Here is a 20,969-nt window from a genome sequence, read left to right as displayed (position 1 = left end):
GTGTAGACACAAGTCCCAAATCACCTCTGCCCTTCTGAAAATAACATCCCACTAAGCTGAAGAATTTTAAACCACCACCATCGTCAGATATATATCAGGGCTCCCTCATGGGTGTGTAATGCTTCAGGATTTACTTGTATATTATTCAGGTGAAATTAGTGAGTAGCTTCAATAAGTGACTTTACAAACTCCTTTACTTCATTTACTATCTTGAAAAGAAACTGACTTTGGATATCTCACACATTTCCAAAACTAATTATTAAATGAAACTGAATACCTACAGTACCTTTTAGATATTAAACTGTATCAAGAACTCATACTGAGGAAACCTCTTTTAATGGCTTGTTTAACAGAGCTCCCTGTTGGATTCTTTTAAATTCAACAATGAATATGCTCAGAACATGAACATACAACTTATTCTAGAGTCCTATTTTAGGATTTGTTAGCAACTGGCCAAAAAGGGGGCTTTATCTTAGTCACTGACCGAGGAGTATACCCTACAACAGCAGGGAGAAGAGGATGCTAGTTGACATCTAACAGAAATGTAACATAAATCACCTGGGACGGATGGACTCAGATGGTTGTCTCCTGAGATAAAAGAGAAGATATTACTGAGGCCACATGCCTAACACAATTTTCTCTCAGCTGCAAATCTAGGGATCAGGTAAGCCCCAATTCCAGAACACATGTTTTACAAATGCCATTTAAACTTGGGATTCAACTCCAGCTAAATGATCACGCTCTTGTGCTTGAAGACATATTACCTCAATATGGTGGGGGCGGGGGGTTGCTTAAGAAAACAGTTATGGTATATACCTGAAACCCATAGACTGTCATATGTCAATTATATCTCAATTAAAACAAAAAAGGAAACTGGCTCTTTCATCCAAAGATATCTGTGTACCTCAAAGAGCCACGTGGGTGACACTAACGTGTGTGAAAGTGAGGTGAGCCTCCGAGACAAGCAGGAGCTGAAGGGCACTGACTGGAGATGAGTCGTGGGCAAACTGCAGAGCGTGGCCCCTGCTGGAAAGGGGCCCTGGTCAGATGTTGGCCGAACCTCCTTGGTTCCCAGGGACAGCAGTTCAGGGACTACCCCACAGAGCTGCTAGCAACTCCCAAGTGGACTGAAGACAACGGGAAACCACCACGGCCCAAGTGAGGACCTGTTCTCACCCAGCCCCCACCCTAACTCACAATTTAGAAAGACTACACCGAGACATGTGTCTCTCCAATAGTATAATACTTCACTTAATAACAAATAAATGCCATTTCCTTGAAGCCTAAGATTTTGTCATCTAAATCTTTGTAAGTTTAAAAAACAAAAGGGCAATTCAGCCTCAAACCAGGCCGTCCCATCTGCTCTGGAATCACTACTGCATCCCCACTAGTGAACATTTCTGTCTCTTGGCAAGTTGCCCAGAAACAAACAAACAAACAAACAAACAAACAAACATGATTTCCAACTAAGGCACTAGTTTGATTATTTTAAGAGAGGTTAAAAAAGAAACATCCACCACTATGGAAGGCAAGCTAATAGAATGACAGTCCTGTTAATACAGGACCAAAAAGAGGACAATCTGAACAGAGAACAATGTTGGTTAGTAGTTCTTTGATTCATAATGATTTTCAGCAACTGTTAAATCCACAGGTAGAAAGAAAAGTTGAATTAAGGAGGTTTTTATTTACTGAAAATAGTTCCTGCTCCCAAACACTGGTTTTGACAGAAATTACTGATATATATATATATATATATATATATATATATATATGATACATATATATATTTATATATGTATGTATGTGTATATATATGTGTGTGTGTGTGTGTGTGTGTATATATATATATATATAAAAATTGGGTTGGCCAAAAAGTTCATTACCTTTTCCCATACAATGGCTCTAGTAGTGCTTAACTGTGTTTAACTTCACTCAGAAAAATTTTGTTAGGTTGTATTGTGACAGCTGTCATATCAATGTGCACTAAAAAAACAACAATGAAGATTTGTGAATTTTTAAAAAATCATTTATTTATGTTTTTAGAGAGAGAAAGGGAGGGAGAGAGGGAGAGAAATATTAATGTTGTGTGGTTGTTTTTCACGCTCCCCCTACTGAGGACCTGGCCTGCAAGCCAGGTATGTGCCCTAGACTGGGAACTGAACCGGCAACCCTTTGGTTCCCAGGCCAGCACTCAATCCACTGAGCCTCACCAGCCAGGGCCAAAATTGGCGAATTTTTATGCAGCCACTTTAATATTAAAGATGGGGAAAATGTGCGATATCCTGACGTATTATGCTTTATTTCAAGAAATGTAAACATGCAACTGAAACGCAAAAGAAAGATTTGTGTAATATATGGAGAAGGTGCTGTGACTGGTTGAATGTGGCAAAAGTGGTTTGCAAAGTTTCTTGGTACTATTGGTACGACTGACATTTTGCCCAAATCACTCTGCTGTGGGGCTGTCTTATACATTGGAAGATGTTTAGCAGCAGCCCTGCCCTCTACCTACTAGAAGCCAATAATGGGAGACAGCCAATATATTCAAAATAGCCAAATCAATAGTTATTGGTGAAAATGAAAAATGTGTCTTATTTTACAGAAAAAAGCTAACAGACTTCTTGGCCAACCCAATAAATCTGAAAGCTGCTTTCAGATTCATGAGATGGTAGACTGAAGCTAATGTTCCTCTCACTGTTCACTGAGAATAACAATTTCAAATAACAAACAACACATCATCTCATTTATCTCCAAACTAATTCTGTAGAGTAGGTAAGACAGGTATTATACCCTCATTTTATACAAGTTGAAGTTGAGTTCAAAAAAGTTAACTGAGTTGCCCAAAGTCACCATGGTCCTAAGAGGCACAGTAAGGTCTAAAACTCCACTGTCTAATAAAATAGCCACCTACCACATGTAACTATTTTAATTTAAATTAAATTAAATGAAAAATCCAGCTCCTTACTCAGGCCAGTCTCATTTCAAGTGCTCAACAGCATGTGTGCCTAATGTTGTAGAACATTTCTATCATTGTTGAAAGTGCTATTGGGCAGGGCTGGTCTAGAGGCTAGTTCTTCCAAATTCTAGTAGTAATTTGGGGAATGTATATCACATGGCATCCCAGTTGCTTTCTCATTATAAGAAACTCTGAAACTTGTTAGGGATTAAAAAACAGAAATTAGTTTTAAAAGGACCTTTACCAAAATGCATTTGATCCATATATATTTAGGAAGAAAAATCTTGAAACTCAGTTTTATATTTGGTAAAGAATAATATAAATAATAATTCCCCCAAGTTACAAATAACAAAAATATTAAAAAGAATTTTAGATTCATAGGAAAACGGATCATAGTAATCAAACCTGACACTTTCGGCCATTATATAACCTTTTGCAAAGTTTAGAATTATCCTTTTCTTGGTGTAGAGACTGTTACAGTCTGATGAGGAGGAGGCTTTCAGCTCGCACTGGGGCCCGGAAGAGTAACAGCTTAGGTTAGCTGTGAGTGCTGCAGCTGGGCCACCCTGTCTCTGTGCAGACCACTGAGCTAACACTGACAGCTGAACCGTGACCAAGGGATCCAACTGTGGAACTGAAGTGTTAGGGAGTCAAGATGTAATGAAGTTTATTAAAAATACGGAACTACAGGAACTCATGACATGAAGCCATGCTCTTCGGTTTCAATGTGAGACACACAGGGCCCACCTATGGACTCATGAACCAGTTAAACAAGTGGCCAATTTGTTCACTTTTTCACTTAGCAACTGGTTTGAGCGCCTTGTAGGGCAAGGCAGTCTGTGAGGCCTGTGGATTGACAGTGACTGGCTGCCCCCTCTGAACTGTGCTGCCCTCACACTCTATGGGTCTACCAACCATTCGAAGGTAAATGCTACCAATGACACTGGCTGGGTGCACAGAAGCACCATTTAAGATGAAAAAACAAGCTCACTCAAGAAACACAACAAGGTCCCTTAGAGATCTGTGAGACAAAGAAAATAATTTCCTCATGCACTTGCCAAGGTACCAAGCTTTTTCTACTATGAGCACTGGGTAGATAATAAACTGCGGGTTAACTATAGCATCAGAAACACACCACTCCGTGCAAATTTTCTCAAGAATTCACAACAGAATGGCAAAAGGTAGAGGAGGAAGAGACAAACAAGTTTCTCCTCTCATATCCAGAAAGAGTACAGGAGACTTTTTTCTCATTTGTCTGGGTCAGAACTTCCATGCTTTCCTTTAAAAGGTTATTCCTCTGCAGCAACTTTCACTGCCAGAACATTTTTCTTAGTTTTCACCTTAACCTTATGATCCTGTGTACCTTTAAATGTCAGAGAGAAAGGCTGTGGGGGATGCTTTGTTTGAGACCAAAGTGTACCACACAAGACTCATCTCTTCTATGAGTCTTCTCTCTGAATACAGAAGCATTCCTGATCTTTATCTTTGGAGTTAAACACTAGCTTCCTGTCTGCCATTTCTACTCTCTCTCAAGACATACGAAGCTTCAGACATCATTAAAGAAAGCTTAAGGCCTGGAATATGTAATCCTTTGCTATCTGGCACACTGTATTTGGTAGGGTTTCAGTGGTGTTAAAGGAGACATGTGTTTACATGATGAGAATGAAGGATTCTGGGAAATGATCCTGTTTAAAAATACATCAGAAACCAACTTCTATACCTCATAGTTTAGATGCCATCATGAACAGAGCATATCAAGCAGCAGAGAGAAGTGTGTAGGAACTGAGATATCCTTTAGTCCCCTGAACTTGATGGAAAGGCCACAGCCCATCTCTGAAGGACATGCAGAAACATGACCAACCCTGAAGGCAAGAGAGCCACTGGAGACAGTGTCCCACAGATATGATGTCAGAAGTAAAAGCCAGTTCTACATGGGAACTGTGCATGAGTAATCTGGGAAATGATATGGGTGGATTTTTCTTCCCAGAGCTAGAAAAAAAGATTCAGATGAGAAGAATTTGGTAACAAACATAAACACACAAGTGATGAAGCAGAATGCAGCCATGCTACACTACTCCATTCTCCCAGTTTGTGGGCCCCACCTACTTCCTAAATTGGACAATAAACTAATGTAAAAATGAAGGTACTTTTCAGAAACTCTTCAGGCCAGCAAGGTGGGAAATGGAAGTAGGCACTTCAAACCAGATCCTATTTTTCCAGGTCTCCAAATCTCCAATAACCAGCAACAACTTGCTGGTCATTTACGATCTGCCCCCAGCACTGCTTATACTTTCTCTGAAAGACACGGAGATCTTGGTGAAAGATGGCAGAGATTACATCAGGAGTTGGGGTGGTGGGTGCAGAGCTGTGGTGAGGAAGCAGGTCACTCACAGCACGAGGGGCTGGCACTGTGTGAGCCACATCTTTGTGAACTCAGGGCCCTATCTGTGTATAACCAGGTATGTGGATGAGCAGGGGATTTCATACTGGAAGCTATGCCCAGGCCTCAACATTCTCTCATAATCTAAAAGTTTGCTACTTACTTATTTCACTAGAAAAGCTGAAAACCAAGATTGCTCATAGCTAAAGGCCGCCCTTGCTTATGAGGGAGTATGCAGTATTCTTACAGAAGCAGGTCTTTTCTATTCCAATAGGAAGGGCCATTATTCTCACTTCCCAGATACAGAAAACAATTCAAATTACGCAATTGGATATTCAGAACATTTTTTAACCTAGGCTCCTGACTGAACAGGAGCACCATTTCAAATTGCACGCCCAGAAATCCAACCAGTTTGCAACAGAGTGGTATCTGTGTCTGTCTGTCATACATACACCCCACACACTTTAAACTGGTTGTCTCCATTCATTCGTTCAGTGCTAGAAATATAAATAAGATACTTTCTTAAGGAGCTCACAGTCTAGTTGGAGAGACAAACACATAAGCAGATAACACCAAAAATCGAAGCATGACTTGTCTTAACTAGGAGCACTTAAGCTAGGAGGTTGCATTCAATAAATTGTATTAAACAGTGATCTCCAGAAGCTCCTGATATCAAATGAAAGACAGGAGGAGGAGCGCAGGGCTGGGGAGAGTGCAATTACTGCTGCATGGTTTTTAGATCCTAAACATACTCGGATTCCGAGAAGTAGCAGTATGCTCTCAGAACTAGCTGTAATTACAGTAAACATTCCACTGATGAGCATTGAATTGCTCTTTATTTTGTGTATAAGTAAAGTTTAGGTACCCAAATAAATGGTTAAATATCTTGAGGGCAGGCACGATGACATACTTCTTTAATCTTTATAGCATCTAGGACTATCCTGGGCACAAAGTAGCTGCTGAATATATGATGTCCTTGGTGAAAGGGACAAGTAGATGAGACTCTTGGTAACTTGTTGTTCTACAGAGGTTGTAGATGGGCACATCTGGAGTGTTTTGTAAAGCACAACACTGCCCTACCTCATCACATCACTGACCCAATGCGCATACAAGCCATCTGTTCTATTTTACGCTTTAAGGGTTGGGGATGGGGAATACTTCCCTGGAGGGCTAGAAAAGAAGCATAATGTCTGTGAATGACTTTGTTAATTGTAGAGAACAAAAAGATGAATTTGAGACCAATCCTTAGGAATAGAAACAGAGCTTAGGCTCCTTATACTTGCCATCCGATTCTAGCTCTCAGAAATGGACCTGCCATCACAGTGACAAAAATCAAATCACATCTTTACTTGCTTAAAAGCCTTCAGTGGCTTCCCATTGTACTTAAAATAAAATCCACCTCCTCTGTGTGATTGGTAAGGCCCTCATCTGGCCCCACCCACCTTACAAATCTTAACTGGCCCTGCTCTCCTCTCACTTACCAGGCCCCAGCCACAATGGCTTCCTTGAGGTTTTCAACATGCCAGGCTCTTTCCTGTACTAGGGCCTTATACTTGCTTTTCCTTCTCCCTGGGCCCTCTTTCTATTTTCTGATTGGCTAACGCCATCTCATCCTTCAGATCACCGCTCAAGTATTTCCTATTCAGGGAGGCCTTTCTTGACCGTCTTCTCCAAAGTTACCCCATCTCATTCTGGTTACTTATTAGCATACCAACCAGTTGATTTACTTCATAGCACTTACCATACTCTGAAATTACCCTGTTTATTTATCTGTCTCCTTGTTTATTATCAGTATTCTGCTAAATATAAAACTCCTGAGAGCAGGAGCTAGATTTATCTTGCTGTATCAGCAGGCATATACTAGGTACTTAAATATTTTGAATGAATGAATGAGAATTAGGAAAACACAGTGGTAGTAGGTCAGCAGGCACAGTGTTAATGTAAAAAACATCAGCTTCCTCCCTATGAAGCTAGGAGCTGTTGTATGACATTTTTTAAAACTTTATTAGGGTATATTCAAGTAGCAGAGTAGCAATAAAAGAAGGAGAGCCTAAGCTCACTGTTGATGACTTAAAAAAATGTCAAAAAGAGCAAAATCTTGCTGACTCCTGCTTCCACTCAGTTTGTAATGCTGTTGGTATTAGAAGCAAATTTCCTATTCCTCTAGCAGATTCCAAGGTTGGTTTAATTTCTCCCTGAGTGATGTGCTTCTTACCCACTGTGCCCAGCTCTGCAACAAACCCATCTGAGTCTCCATTACAGACACATTCATAGTCATGCCAGCGTAGGGTACCTGAGGATCTCACTCTAAGTAAAACTGCAATAGACTCAAAATACCAGGTAGAAAAAGGTTTTCTCCCTCTAAAAGAACCTCAACACTATGGCAAATCATAGGCATGAAGTGGGTTCTTCCTCACAATACTCCAGGTCAAGATCTACTCCTCTTATAAAGGGAAGTGTAACAGGGTGGAGAAACCTTTAAAGGTGCAATTCAAATTCAAAAGCTAATGATGGCACATTAAATGTAATGCTGTTTGTTTCACTGAACTCAATCAATTAGGGCAGTTATCTTCACTATTAGTGATTGAGAGCCCCTGAACTTGGAAAAACAAAAGCAAGCAGAGTGAAAGATGAAACCTGTCACCCTTGTATTCTGTTGGATGCCTCCCGGGGCATACTGGGTACACACAACTTTGTCCTAAGCAGCTCAATCAAATGCTGAAAGACAGTGGTACTTACGCGGCATGATCCCTTGGCTCACCAGTTCTTCTCGCGTCCGCCGCTGCTGGAGCTTCAACTGCAGCACTGTAGGGCAGCAAAGAGACAGGAAAGATGAAGGCTTAGTTGGGCATTCCACCAAGAAAGACTCATTTTCAAATGCAAACAAAGTCTCAAAACAGAAGGGTGTAGTGTAAAAGAAGGATCCCCTTGAATTGTGACTGTAATTGCAGAAGTGGCCTGATGCAGCAGGGTTTCCGTATTCTGCTGTGGGCGGCAAGAGGAAGTTGCGAAGGGTCTTGCAGGGTGATAACAATCCACAAAGTACCAAACTCCTGCCTCTTGCTCAAAACCTCCTACAACACTGCCCTCCTCTCAAGGCAAAAAAAAAGCCAACAAAAAACAAAACCCCCAAAACCCCCACACACAAATGCTTAACTCAAAGAAAATATTAGGACCACGACCCAGCAGAAAGAGCTTCCTAGATAGTTCACACTTTCTTCCTGGTAGCAAATGTTTACCACCCTAAGTATAGTGAACGATACAGCTATTCACACAGATCAGGAAGTATTGGTAAAATCTTTTCATCTGTATCTAAAAATCATACCTATTTTTACCAAGGAATGCATTTCTCTAGACCAGAAAATATTTTACCATTAACACAATCTTTTTTTCCTCTTCATTTAGAGCCTTTCTCTGTAAAAGTGAAAAAAACAAACTAGATGATTCACAGCGCACGGCTAGAGAAGGCTGACAGGTGTTTCTCCTGTTTCCTCTCTGGCAACACCCCTTAATGAAACAACTCATTAGTCAATGATCTTTATTTCAAATGCCAATAAAACTTAAAGTGCACTGTCACTACAGACCATGCACAATGATGACGCCATGGCCTACGTCCAAAGGCCATGGATGTAGAAAATGTTCAAAAAAGGAGGGTTGGAAGGGTCCCTTGGGCCAAAGACAGTCCCCTTACATAAGTCTTCAATTATAAGGTCCCTGCAAGTCACATCTGAGAGGAACCTGCCATCCATTAGGAATCCTATGACCCTAATATCTGCCTTCTCCATCCAGGGAGTGATTTTTAGGAAAGCCTCCAAGAATGGCAGAATTGTAACTAGGCTTCTGACTCTATCTCAAATCAAGCAGGCCCAAGGTAGAAGAACCTGTCTTTCTCCCGAAAACCTAATCCACTTCACACTCATTTTCTCTTTTATGGTATCACTACCCTCCCCACGTCTAATATCTGAGCCAATTTCATCTCCTGTCCCTCCTCAATGGTTCTCCTTTGTCAAGTTTTTTGCACATGTTCCCATGTTGTAGTAAGTTCACTGGCTTGTGTCTTTCCTTCCTTGTGCTATGTGTCTTCCATTCTAAGCCACCCCACCAAGGTTGTCCAATTCACTCTTGTTCAAGTACCATGTACTTTCCCAACTCTCTCTTTTTAAAGATTTTATTTATCTTTAGAGGGGAAGGGAAGGAGAGAGGGAGAGAAATATCAATGTACGGTTGCCTCTCATGCATCCCCTGCTAGGAACTGGTCTGCAACCCAGGCATGTGCCCTGACTGGGAATTGAACAGCAGTTGTTTGGTTCACAGGCCCGAGCTCAATCCATGGAGCTACACCAGCTAGGGCATACTTTCCCAACTCTTAGTCACTTCACCTGGAAACGCCTACCCTCTTCATCTAACCTTCCTGACTCTGAGTATTCAGAATTAGTCTAGGTCTTTTGTGAACTACTTTTTATCTGATTTGAAAAGTATAGCAATGTTTTCCGATGTAACACTTAACCTCTGAATATATTTCCTCTCTCCTGCCAGTTTAAAAACTCTAGGAGAGCAGGAAATTCAGGGTTGGGCAGAAGTAATGCCACTGAGTAAGGGTTGGGAGGGTACATGAATGTCTAACATAAGATGGACGGTAATTTGAAAATTTCATCCAGAATGTCATATGATGTGCTTCAGTGTGATATTGTTATGTTACAGGATTATATGCTTATATTATGTAATAAAAGATTCTGTATAGATTATCAGCTCATAAAACAGGGGCATTATTTATGCCACACTCTATATATCTTATTAATGTGTGCCCCACCACCACAGCACTTATACACAGTAGGCATCTAATAATTGTTTCTTGAATTGAACTGGATCTCACACTGACGATACACATAGTCTAAGAAATCTAACCAGGAAGTAATACTATATTATTTTTTCTTTTTTTTTTAAACAAATTAACACTGTGTATAACAAAACTCTGCAGATAGCAATAGCCACACTAGTAACTAACATTTATAGGACATATGCATTGTTCTTTTTTTTTAGTATATTTTATTGATTATGCTATTACAATGATCCCATTTTTTTCTCCTCCTTTTCCCCCTCTGCCTTGCACCCCACCTCCCACCTGTATTCCCCTCCTCCCTTAGTTAATGTCCATGGGTTGTACATATGTAAGTTCTTTGGCCTATTTCCTATACTAATCTTAACCTCCCCCTGTCTACTTTGTATCTACCATTTATGCTTCTTATTCCCTGTACCTTTTCCCCCATTCTCCCCTCTACTCCTTCTGGCTGATAACCCTCCATTTCTGTGTTTCTATTCCTGTTTTAGATGTTTGCTTAGTTCATTTTTGTTTTCATTTTTTAGGTTCGGTTGTTGATAGTTGTAAGTTTGTTGTAATTTTACTGTTCATACTTTTTATCTTCTTTTTCTTAGGTAAGTCCATTTAACATTTCATATAAGGGCTTGGTGATAAGGAAATCCTTCCCCTTGACCTTATTTGGGAAGCACTTTCTCTGCCCTTCCATTCTAAACGATAGCTTTGCTGGATAGAGCAATCTTGGATGTAGGTCCTTGCCTTTCCTGACTTGGAATACTTCTTTCCAGCCCCTTCTTGCCTATGAGGTTCCTTTTGAGAAATCAGCTGATAGTCTTATGGGAATGTCTTTGTAGGTAACTCTCTCCTTCTCTTGCTGCTTTTAAGATTCTTCTCCCTATCTTTAATCTTGGGTAATTTAATTATGATGTGTCTTGGTGTGTTCTTCCTTGGATCCAAGTTTTTTGAGACTCTCTGAGCTTCCTGGACTTCCCCGGACTGGGGAAGTTTTCCTTCATTATCTTTTCAAATAGGTTTTAATTTCTTGTTCTTCCTCTTCTTCTTCTGGCACCCCTATGATTCAGATGTTGGAACATTTAAAGTTGTCCTAGAGGTTCCTCAGCCTCTCCTCATTTTTTTTGAATTCTTGTTTCTTCATTCTGTTCCATTTGAATGTTTCTTTCTTCCTTCTGCTCCAAATTGTTGATTTGAGTCCTGATTTCCTTCCCTTCACTATTGGTTCCCTGTATATTTTCCTTTATTTCACTATGCATAGCCTTTACTTCTTCCTCTATTTTGTGTCCATGTTCAATCATTTCCATGAGCATCCTGATTACCAGTGGTTTGAACTGTGCATCTGATAGGTTGCTATCTCCTTATTGCTTAGCTCTTTTTCTAGAGTTTTGACCTGTGTTTTCATTTGGACCATATTTCTTTGTCTTGGAACACCTGTTGCATTGTAAGGCGAGGAGCCTTAGGTATTCACCAGGGTAGAGCAAACCCACTTAGCTGAGTTTGTGGCGCAGTATGTGGTAGAGTGGTCACAGAGGGAACAATTCCACTTGCTCAGCTCTCACCCCACTTTCAGTCACTTCCCCCACTACCCACAAGTGAATTGAACCCTTCTGGTGCTGATCTCCAGGTAGGTGGGTTTGTGTACATTCTAGGACTCCATGGGTCTCTTCAACAAACTCTCCCGTGAGGCTGGGAGTTTCTCCCATCACTTCAACCCCTCACAGGTTATTTTTCAGCCAGAGGTTTTGAGGCTTTATTTCTCTACACTGAAAACCTGGGTTGCATGGTCTGTCTCATTCCCTAGCTATTTATTCCAGCTTATCTGTATGAGAATATAGAATTGTCCAGTCCTCCAGCCACTGCCTTGCACCTGCCTGCCTTGCTGTGCAACCTCTCTGTCCCAGCTGCCTGTCTCCACCCCTCCTACCAGTCTGGATGAATGTTTCTTTAACTCCTTGGTTGTTGGACTTCCATACAGTTAGACTTTCTGTCAGTTCTGGCTGTTTTTTGTTTGAAATTTGCTGTTGTCCTTCTTTTGGTTGTGCAAGAAAACAAAGCATACCTACCTACAACTTCATGTTGGACAGAAGTTCTATATGTGCCTTTCCAGGTACTTCCCTGTTTTAACTCATTTAACCTTCATACCCACCCCCTCCCATGGAAAGAGATAAGTATTATTAATCCTGTCTTTAGATAAGGAAAATGAGGCCCAGAAAAATTAATTAATCTATAATTATCCCACTAATGAGTGGTATAATAGGATTTGAACCCACACATTCTGATTCTAGACCCTGGGCTCCTCATTCTCTCCTTCTCCAGGGAATTCTGAAAACCTCTGCTGCTTAGACAACAAGCATATTCTCTGGTAAGAGAGACCAAGAGGCTGGGGAAAACCGATGGTTCATTCAGGTCAGGGTCAAAGGAGTTTGGGTGATCAACTTCAGTAAAACAAGTTTGTTTATTTGTAAAGATTTAATTTATTTCTAGAGAAAGGGGAAGAGAGGAAGAAAGCAAGGGAGAGAAACACTGATGTAAGAGAAAAATCATTGATCAACTGGCTCCCGTATGTGCCCCAACCAGGACTGAACAGGCAACCCAGGCATTTGTCCTGACTGGGAATTGAACCTATGACCTTTTGCTTTGCAGGACAACACCCCACCAACTAAGCCATACCAGTCAGGGCTAGTGAAACAAATTTAAATTAATCTAAGAACTTCATTTCAAAATAAATTATTACCATAGATCAGCAGCAGTAATAATTATAATAAAATACAAATAATAATAGGAGTCATTTAGTATTGCTGAGTCAGTCCTTTAAATAATTAACAGGCTTTTAATTTTTTATATTAAAAAAAAAAAAAAGCCAGCCCTGGCTGGTGTAGCTCAGTGGATTGAGCGCAGGCCTGTGAACCACACGATCGCGGTTCAATTCCCAGTCAGGGCACATGCCTGGGTTGCAGGCCGGTTCCCTGCAGGCCAGTTCCCCACAGGGGACACATGAAAGGCAACCATACATTGATGTTTCTCTCCCTCTCTCCTTCCCTTACCCTCTAAAGATAAATAAATAAAATCTTAAAAAAAAAAAAGCCTTGTGAGGATGGTACAGTTATTATATTCATTTTCCAAATGAGGAAAATAAAGAGTCTGAAAATATTAAAATTTTGCTTTAGGTCACACTGCTCCAAAGTTCTGAAATGAGGATTCACACCCACGCCTCTGTGACTCTAAAAGTGTAGGCACTTAATGCTAACAATCCCATATGTCTCCCTGGAGTAAAGAAAGAGAATGGCCAGGCAAGATAAAGAGGAGAAAAAAGGGCTAATATTAGTCATTTCTCTAGTGTTTCTAAGGCCCAGTGTAACATGAGCTATTAGAAAATGATAATAAATATAATTAATTTGAATTCAGAAACAAGGGAAATCTAATGCAAATCAATAAGTCTTAATACCTCAAAGAAACAATAACTAATGAAAACTATGGGTGTTAGCCAAGAATGATTTTGAAATAGCAATCAGCAGCCCTCCTAAAATAACCATATACAGAAAGGGCCAGAAGGAATATATTATGCAAGCTTCCTGATTAAAAACTTCTTGCTTCATGAAAGCAAAACTTTAAGTCTGATTCAAGTTTTTTATGGCAAGCAAAATGATGATCTTATTTAGCTTTTTAACAACTCTATTTCAAAGAGGAAAGTTTATCTAATAAACCTTTTCTGTCTCTAAAACTACAGAAAATTAAGGTTTAGTCATTTGAAAATTCCAAATGACTCTCTTAGCAGTTCAATTACCCATTCAAATAACAGAATTTGCCCTGCATCAGTATTACCTTGAGTATTACAACTTGATTGTAGGTATGTTCTGTTTTATATATTGCATGATCCTCTCCTACTACCTCTAACAATCTTTATAAGGAGGGGAAGAGAGACCTAAACAGTAAACTCAGAATTACGGTAGTCAACCTACACTTTATTTTGTAATTTATCTGTTTGCCTGTGTGTTGGTATGCAATGATCCTTTTTCTAAGACTTTCAATTATAAAGAAATGGATATTGATATGAATATCCTCTTTCCTTGGTCTTACTTCCTCTTCATTCTAAACACTCTGAATAAACATGCTTTTATGTTTCCATATCTTACAGCTTATTCAGTTTAGAAGAAATCATTTAGTAACTCACTTTCAGTAAATAACATTAAGGGCCATATAACATAAAGGGCCATATAAAAAGCAAAAGCAAAAATAAGTGCTGTGTCCTCAAGCCCAGCTCTGTGGCTTCCACTGGGAGGACCAGAGAAGGAACAGTGTAAATTTTAGCCTTATACAATATGTATGTAGCATGCTGATAATTAGAATACTCATCTTTGCAACAGTGAATTATACCTGCTTTATTGGTATATTTTATACTTTGGTTTATCCAACATGCCTGAAAAGTCATCTAGTAACACCCAAATTGTAAAACTAGGTCACTTATCACTCCGAACACCCAAAGCTATCATTCTCTGAACATTCAACTAGTTTCATCTTTAGAATGTATGGTTAAAGTAAGTGAAGGGTGCCTGCAGGAGAGGGTATTCCTCATGTTCTGCTGCCTGAGTTACTACAGCATCACCACCAAAACAGGGATTGGGAGTTGGGATGGGGAGAGAGTTCTTCTCCATTCATACATCTAATACTTTCATTAGGCAACTACTGGTATTCCTCATTTTACTGCACTTAGCTTGATTGCACTTCACAGATGTTATGTTTTTCCTTTACAGTGGAAGTCAAGACCCTCCACCAGCAAAAAGATTATAGCTCACTTTGTTGCAATACTCATTCTATTGCAGTAATCTGGAACCAAATCCACGACATCTCTGAGACACGCCTGTACTATATGCCAGGCCCTATGCCAGGTGCTGAATACACCTATGGTCTCTGCTCACAGAAAGCTTTCAGTGCAATGGGATAACAAACATCAAATCACATATATAAATAGGTACGAGTTATGATCAATGTCTTGTAAGAAAAGAATAAAGGATATCAGAGAGGTCAGACCCTGGAACTCATTGTTTCTCCTCCTTTAACATTCTGTGATAACTAACTTTTCACATTTCTTCTTTACTATAATAAAGTCAATTGTTCAAGATATTAAAAGTCCTTGAAAAACAGAGAGCTCAGGGTAAGCTGAAGGAAAATAAGAGAAAGCCAACAGTTTCATTTATTCTTGACATGACACTTATTTGCTTAGTTGCTCTAGCTGGTCTGCACATCTACTAACTTCATATTCATGCCTTACTCAGTTCTTCCTCAGTCCCTTGTCAAAACTTTCCTTAGGCACTCAACTAAGGAATGCAGGGTCTACAATACACACCAGACACTTCACTTGCTGCTGGGGATATAGTAGTGACCAGAGCGACTTAATCACTGCCTTCAGTGAAGTTTATACACTTTCATGGAGGAAACAACCATCAAATAAGCACTTAAAACAGTGAAAAGTATTTTCAGAGAAAACATACTCAGACACCACATCCCAACTAGGCAGTTTGACTGTTTCCATGATTCAATTCACACATTCGAACATCTTTTGTACCCTCAAAGCCAGGGCTGGGTGTTAGAGATACATATATGAATAAAACATTGTTCTCATCCTTGTAGAATTCTTAAGTCTAATAAGGAAAAAATAAACTCAAATGATTAATTACAATGCTACAAGAAGAACACTGGTATCTGTAATATAGACTTTTACTTAAGAAGCCATAGGAAAATTCAATTTTAGCTAGCACATATGCCCTATTACTAAGGGTCCTGGCCAAATTCTAGTCATCTAGTCTTATGTGTAATATACATGTGTGCATAAATAATAAACAAATGTTGGTTTCTTAAAAACAAAATTCAAATAGTTATCTATTTTTTAGGTGCAAAGGTGATACTACCCAACACTGGAAGTCACAAAGAAAGAGAAACAAGATACTTTCTATATGGGGTAGAACCAGGGAACATATAAACTAGGCCTTAAAAATATTTTATCCTCAGCCTTGGCCAGTGTGACTAAGTTGGTTGGATCATCGTCCCATAACAGAAGTGCTGCAGGTTCAATTCCCAGTCAGGGCACATACTTAGGTTACAGGTTCAATCTCCTGTCCAGGTATGTACAATCCCTGGTTATGGTACGTACAGAAGACAATCAACTGATGCTTCTTTCTTACATCAACGTTTTTCTCTCCCTTCTCTCTACAAAGCAATGAAAAAAATGTCCTCGGGTGAGGTTTACACTTATCCTCAGATCAGTATGCATTAGAGTTCAAGTAATTTTCTGCTGTCATTCCCAAGAGGTAACACTCCCTCCCCTGGGCTCCTACTTATTGTAATCTCCCACAAGTCTTCCCTGATAGAGCCTAGAAAGATGTAAGAGAGGAGAGATACCTGTGTTTCCTTCCTCCTTTCCATACTCTCCCGCTACCTAGTTCTCAATTCTTACCCTGTCCTCTAGCAAGTCTGAATTTTTCTTCTTCTACTTCTTACATATAATCCCTTAAGCTTTCTAAACTAAGTTTCTCTAATCCTTTTCATGATTAATTTTCTTCCTTCAACTTGGGAAATGAGCCTGAATGGGTTAGCACCGTGTACACAGAACCAAAAATGTATTTCTGGCTTGTGCTTTTAGCATAAACAACAGCATTTTAAAGTCCCAATGTATTCTATAATTAGCCCTACCCTTAACCAGACAGGTTTACTGTCAACCTAACTATGATTTCTGGGGAAAAGACTAAGCACTGCATACTGATTTGATTATATAAATACTGTATAAGTTCCAAGTGAATGCAATATATTTAACAAAACTACCTCTAAGGGGAGACCAAAAACATCAAAGAAAAAATCGAAAGGGAGAGGGAAGGGAAAAGAAAAAAGAAAAGAGAACTGTTTCCTTTTGGAAGGCAGTTCTGGAACATGCAGTCAGCGAAGAAGTACGTTCTGTTCCCAGACTCTAGACAACCTGGTATGTTTAAAGAAAAACTCAGAGAAAGGCAGAAGAATCGCTACCCATTCATTAATAAAATTAAATACACAGTGAGGGCTGAAAGTATGTTCCTGAATACCTAAGCTGTCAATATGGAAATAGTGGTTAAAGGACCCAGAACAGTCGACTCATCTGTTACCAGAAAAAGAGGGACCTACTGAAATTTAGATCCAGATTTAAGACCCCCCCCCCAAAAAAATGGAGGTGAGAAAAGGAAAGTGAATTCTCTCTGGGATCTTACTGATCCACCATCTAAAAATCGTACAGCTAAATTCAATGTAGTACCCTATTTTGGATCTTGGGACAGAAAAAGGACAGCAATGGGAAAACAGATGAAATCCAAATAAAGTATGGAGTTTACTTAGTAGTGTACCAATGTTAATCTCTTAGTTTTGACAAATGTATCATGGTTATAATAAGATGTTAACATTAGGGTCCTGCTGGTATAGCTCAGTGGATTGTGCATGGGCCTGGAAACCAAAGTGTTACTGGTTCAATTCCCAGTCAGGGCACATGCCTGGGTTGCAAGCCAGGTCCCCATTAGAGGGCGCATGAGAGGCAGCCACACATGAATGTTTCTCTCCCTTTCTCCTTCCCTTCCCCTCTCTATAAAAATAAAACCCTTTAAAAAGTACAGTAAGTAAGAAAAAAAAGATGTTAATGTTAGGAATGACAAGGTGGAGGGCATATGGAAACTATACTATCTGTGTGACTTTTTGTAAGTCTAAAATTATTCCAAAAGAAAATGTTTACTTAAAGAACTCATGGATTTGATTCTCCCTTTAGAAAGATTAATGAATCAATTACTAAAATATATCAAAGATAAGGTTTTTTCAGACTAAAATGTTACCTTGTCTTGGACAGAAAGAAATTAATTTCTATAAGTGCTTATTTAATTATAAAGAACAAATAACAATGGGCCTTTTATAAATTCAATTTATAAAATGATTGAGACAAAATCATATACAATACACAATAATGTAATATTGCAAAGTCTTGAAGACAGGAATTTCTAATTCTGTTTAAAATCACATATGCCAACCAAAAACCATCTACAGTATGATTTCAAGTTTGATTATTTTACCAATATGCTCAATCATTTATCTCTTTCACAATTCCATAAATTTCCATCTCTATACAGTGTGTAAACATGAGTTAAAATCTTTCTCAGTTTTAGAAATTAGAAATAATACCAAAAAATGGAAAATGTTTCCTATTTAATCTGAATATCATCAGGAATACAGGCAGGGAGATAAGGCATCTCCTTGGTCTGGTAAACCTGGGCTACTTATATATCTAACCTGCTAATTTACAAGGGATAAACTTAAAAAAACTGAACCTCAGCTACTAAATTATGCAAAATATAAGGTTTCTATATTGTGTAATAATACAGTACTTATAAAATAGTGTAAACAAGTGTAAACATGCATGTATCATCTTATTTAATTCTTAAGGCTATGTGGAAGATACTATTATTATATAATACTATTTGTAGATGAGGAAATTGAGCATTAGAGAGATTAAGTAATGTATCCAAGGTCATCCATCTCAATCTGCAGTCTGAGTCCTTAACCACTGTTACATGTTGCACTCTCTTCTTTCATAAAACATACCAGTCCCCATGTTTAAAAATGACACTGCACTAATAATGTTATCTGCGTGATGTGGCTGGGAAGATCTACGTACTTACCGACTAGGGGAAATCTAGGTGATTTCAGTGCACAATATATGACATTTCACAACTCTACAATCTAAAAAGAATCCTTATATTCAGATTCCAAAAGGAAGAGAGACTAACAGGGTAATAGTGGTCACATGTAAAGGTCATTCAGAGGGACTCCTCCCAGAGACGAGAGGCAGTCTGGAAGGACACAAGAGAACTTCACAAGCCTACTTCCCACTTAGTTCTCAAAGCAGAAACATCCATAGTGAAAAGGCAGAGAACATCCACTTCCTGGTACAACTTCCTTCCTGCATTCTGTTAGGGGTTCTTCCTTGGCACTAGGGAGATTCCAGGTTGATTCATTCATTCATTTATTAAACTAATATTTATCACCCACCTATTATCTGTTAGGTACTATGCTAGGTGGTGTAGCAGCGAAATAAAGAATAGATGAGGTCCCAGCCCTCACGGAGCACATGTCCTAGTGGGAGAAACATAACAAATTATATATATTATAATTTCTGGTGGTACATTATGTGAAGGAAAATACAGAGGAAAAAGAGAACAGAGAGTAACTGAGGGTGGTAATTTCAGACAGGGTACACAAGCAAGGCCCCTCTGAGGAGAAAGGTGACTCTTAAGCAGAAAACTATAAAATATGATAAACCATGAAAAGATTTGGAGAAATAGCAAATACAGAGGCACTGAGGTGAGAAAAGACTTGTTTTGAGAAGGAAACTATGATATAAAATGAATTTAATATGTTGAACTCGTACATTATGCATTCACTGGGTTGGCTGTACTACTTCAGTGACTCATTTCATTTCAACAACTATTTGAACTATGTATTACCTCAACTTTATAGATGAAGACACAGAGGTTCAAAGAGATTAAGTAACTGTTTTCACAGCTAATAAGAGGTAGAGCTAGAGTTCAAACACAGACTGACCTGACACCAAAGTCTGTGCTTTTTCTACTACATCACGTTTATTGCCAGAGTCACAGCAAAAAATAATTACTATATATAAATATATAACTAAATAAATCAAACTCTTTCCCACATCCTCAAAAATCTGGGGCTCGCCATTTCATTTTGCATAGTTGCTTATCTCCCCTTTGGGGAAAAGAAATTGTTTCCTTCTCTAACTGCAGCAGACATCTCAAACTGCCAGCTACTTTAATGTCACAAGCCCCTGTTCTGAGGATCTGTAAGACAATGCTCAAATAATCCCATTGCATGAGACTGAGCATAACATGTACTTGCACCAGATGTCTGGGCTGAAGATAAACCAGGACTGTGCTTCCTTCAGACTGGCAGAGCCATCTGAACAATCCCTTCCAAAGTCAAAGGCACCAGGAATAGCATTTTCCCAGCTGCATTAGTTCTGAACATTTGCCCAGAAAATAAGAGCAGCCTTGAATCTCATTTGCTATTCCCTGCTGGTATTACTGGTGCTGACATTTTGCATGCAACTTCGTTGAGGGCAGGTGACAGGTGAGCCAATTTAAAACCTGAAAAGGAGAGTTACTTTACAGCAAGCCAGAAGTGACAAAAAACATTTCCCCTTAAAACTGTGTTAGAGTGCTTACTCCTTCTCTAACTTTATAATATGGACCTGAAAAGCATATAGCATGGTAAAATTATCATGACTGAAATAATGAAGGAGGCCAATATCCTCATTTAATTTCTGTAAATACTTAGAAAGTTGTTTTTTTCTAGTAAAGTATTTCGAACTCTCCTGATAGCCTTTCCTAGCTTCTTGATATTTTTGAAATTAATTTTGAATGTCTGTAGTAATTAATGACATTTCATTTAACTGACATTGAGAAAAATAAAAACGTAAATTCTGATTAAAATAATTTTTAAATAGTTTTTTTTCCTAGGGGAAGAACTAAGGAGCAAAGAAGTGATTAGAAATTAGAAATTTGGCCAAATGGGTTAAAAATACACATACACACAAAAAACCTAAAAGTTCTTCAAATACTTCTGTGTAAAGTGCTCTATGGATTTATAAACAAAAAATAATCATTTCTCAGTCTTAAATCCTAGGTGGTATAAAATTTTATCTATTCGCCTCAAAGAATTAAAGGAATATTTTAAAATAAAATTTTGGTAAGGGCTACAGCAAAGTTTTTCTTCTTTACAGAAAA

The 20,969-nt window shown here is 38.9% G+C and overlaps 1 protein-coding gene across 7 annotated transcripts in view; it reads right to left on the bottom strand.

The window, feature by feature from the left end:
- The window catches only part of MRTFA (myocardin related transcription factor A), a 145,079-nt gene that overhangs the window by 35,303 nt on the left and 88,807 nt on the right, over positions 1–20,969 (bottom strand). For all 7 annotated transcript variants that reach the window (XM_037160648.2, XM_037160652.2, XM_053662015.1 and 4 more), the window contains one exon: positions 8,073–8,138. In XM_037160648.2, the coding sequence (XP_037016543.2) occupies positions 8,073–8,138 (66 nt within the window). The remainder of the gene's footprint in view (positions 1–8,072; positions 8,139–20,969) is intronic.

The sequence above is a fragment of the Artibeus jamaicensis genome, unplaced genomic scaffold, assembly GCF_021234435.1.
Source record: "Artibeus jamaicensis isolate MK-2021 breed Jamaican fruit bat unplaced genomic scaffold, CSHL_Jam_final contig_233, whole genome shotgun sequence".
Lineage (NCBI taxonomy): Eukaryota > Metazoa > Chordata > Mammalia > Chiroptera > Phyllostomidae > Artibeus > Artibeus jamaicensis.
The sequence above is the reverse complement of the archived record's forward strand: the minus strand, read 5'-3'. Positions and strand labels throughout refer to the sequence as shown.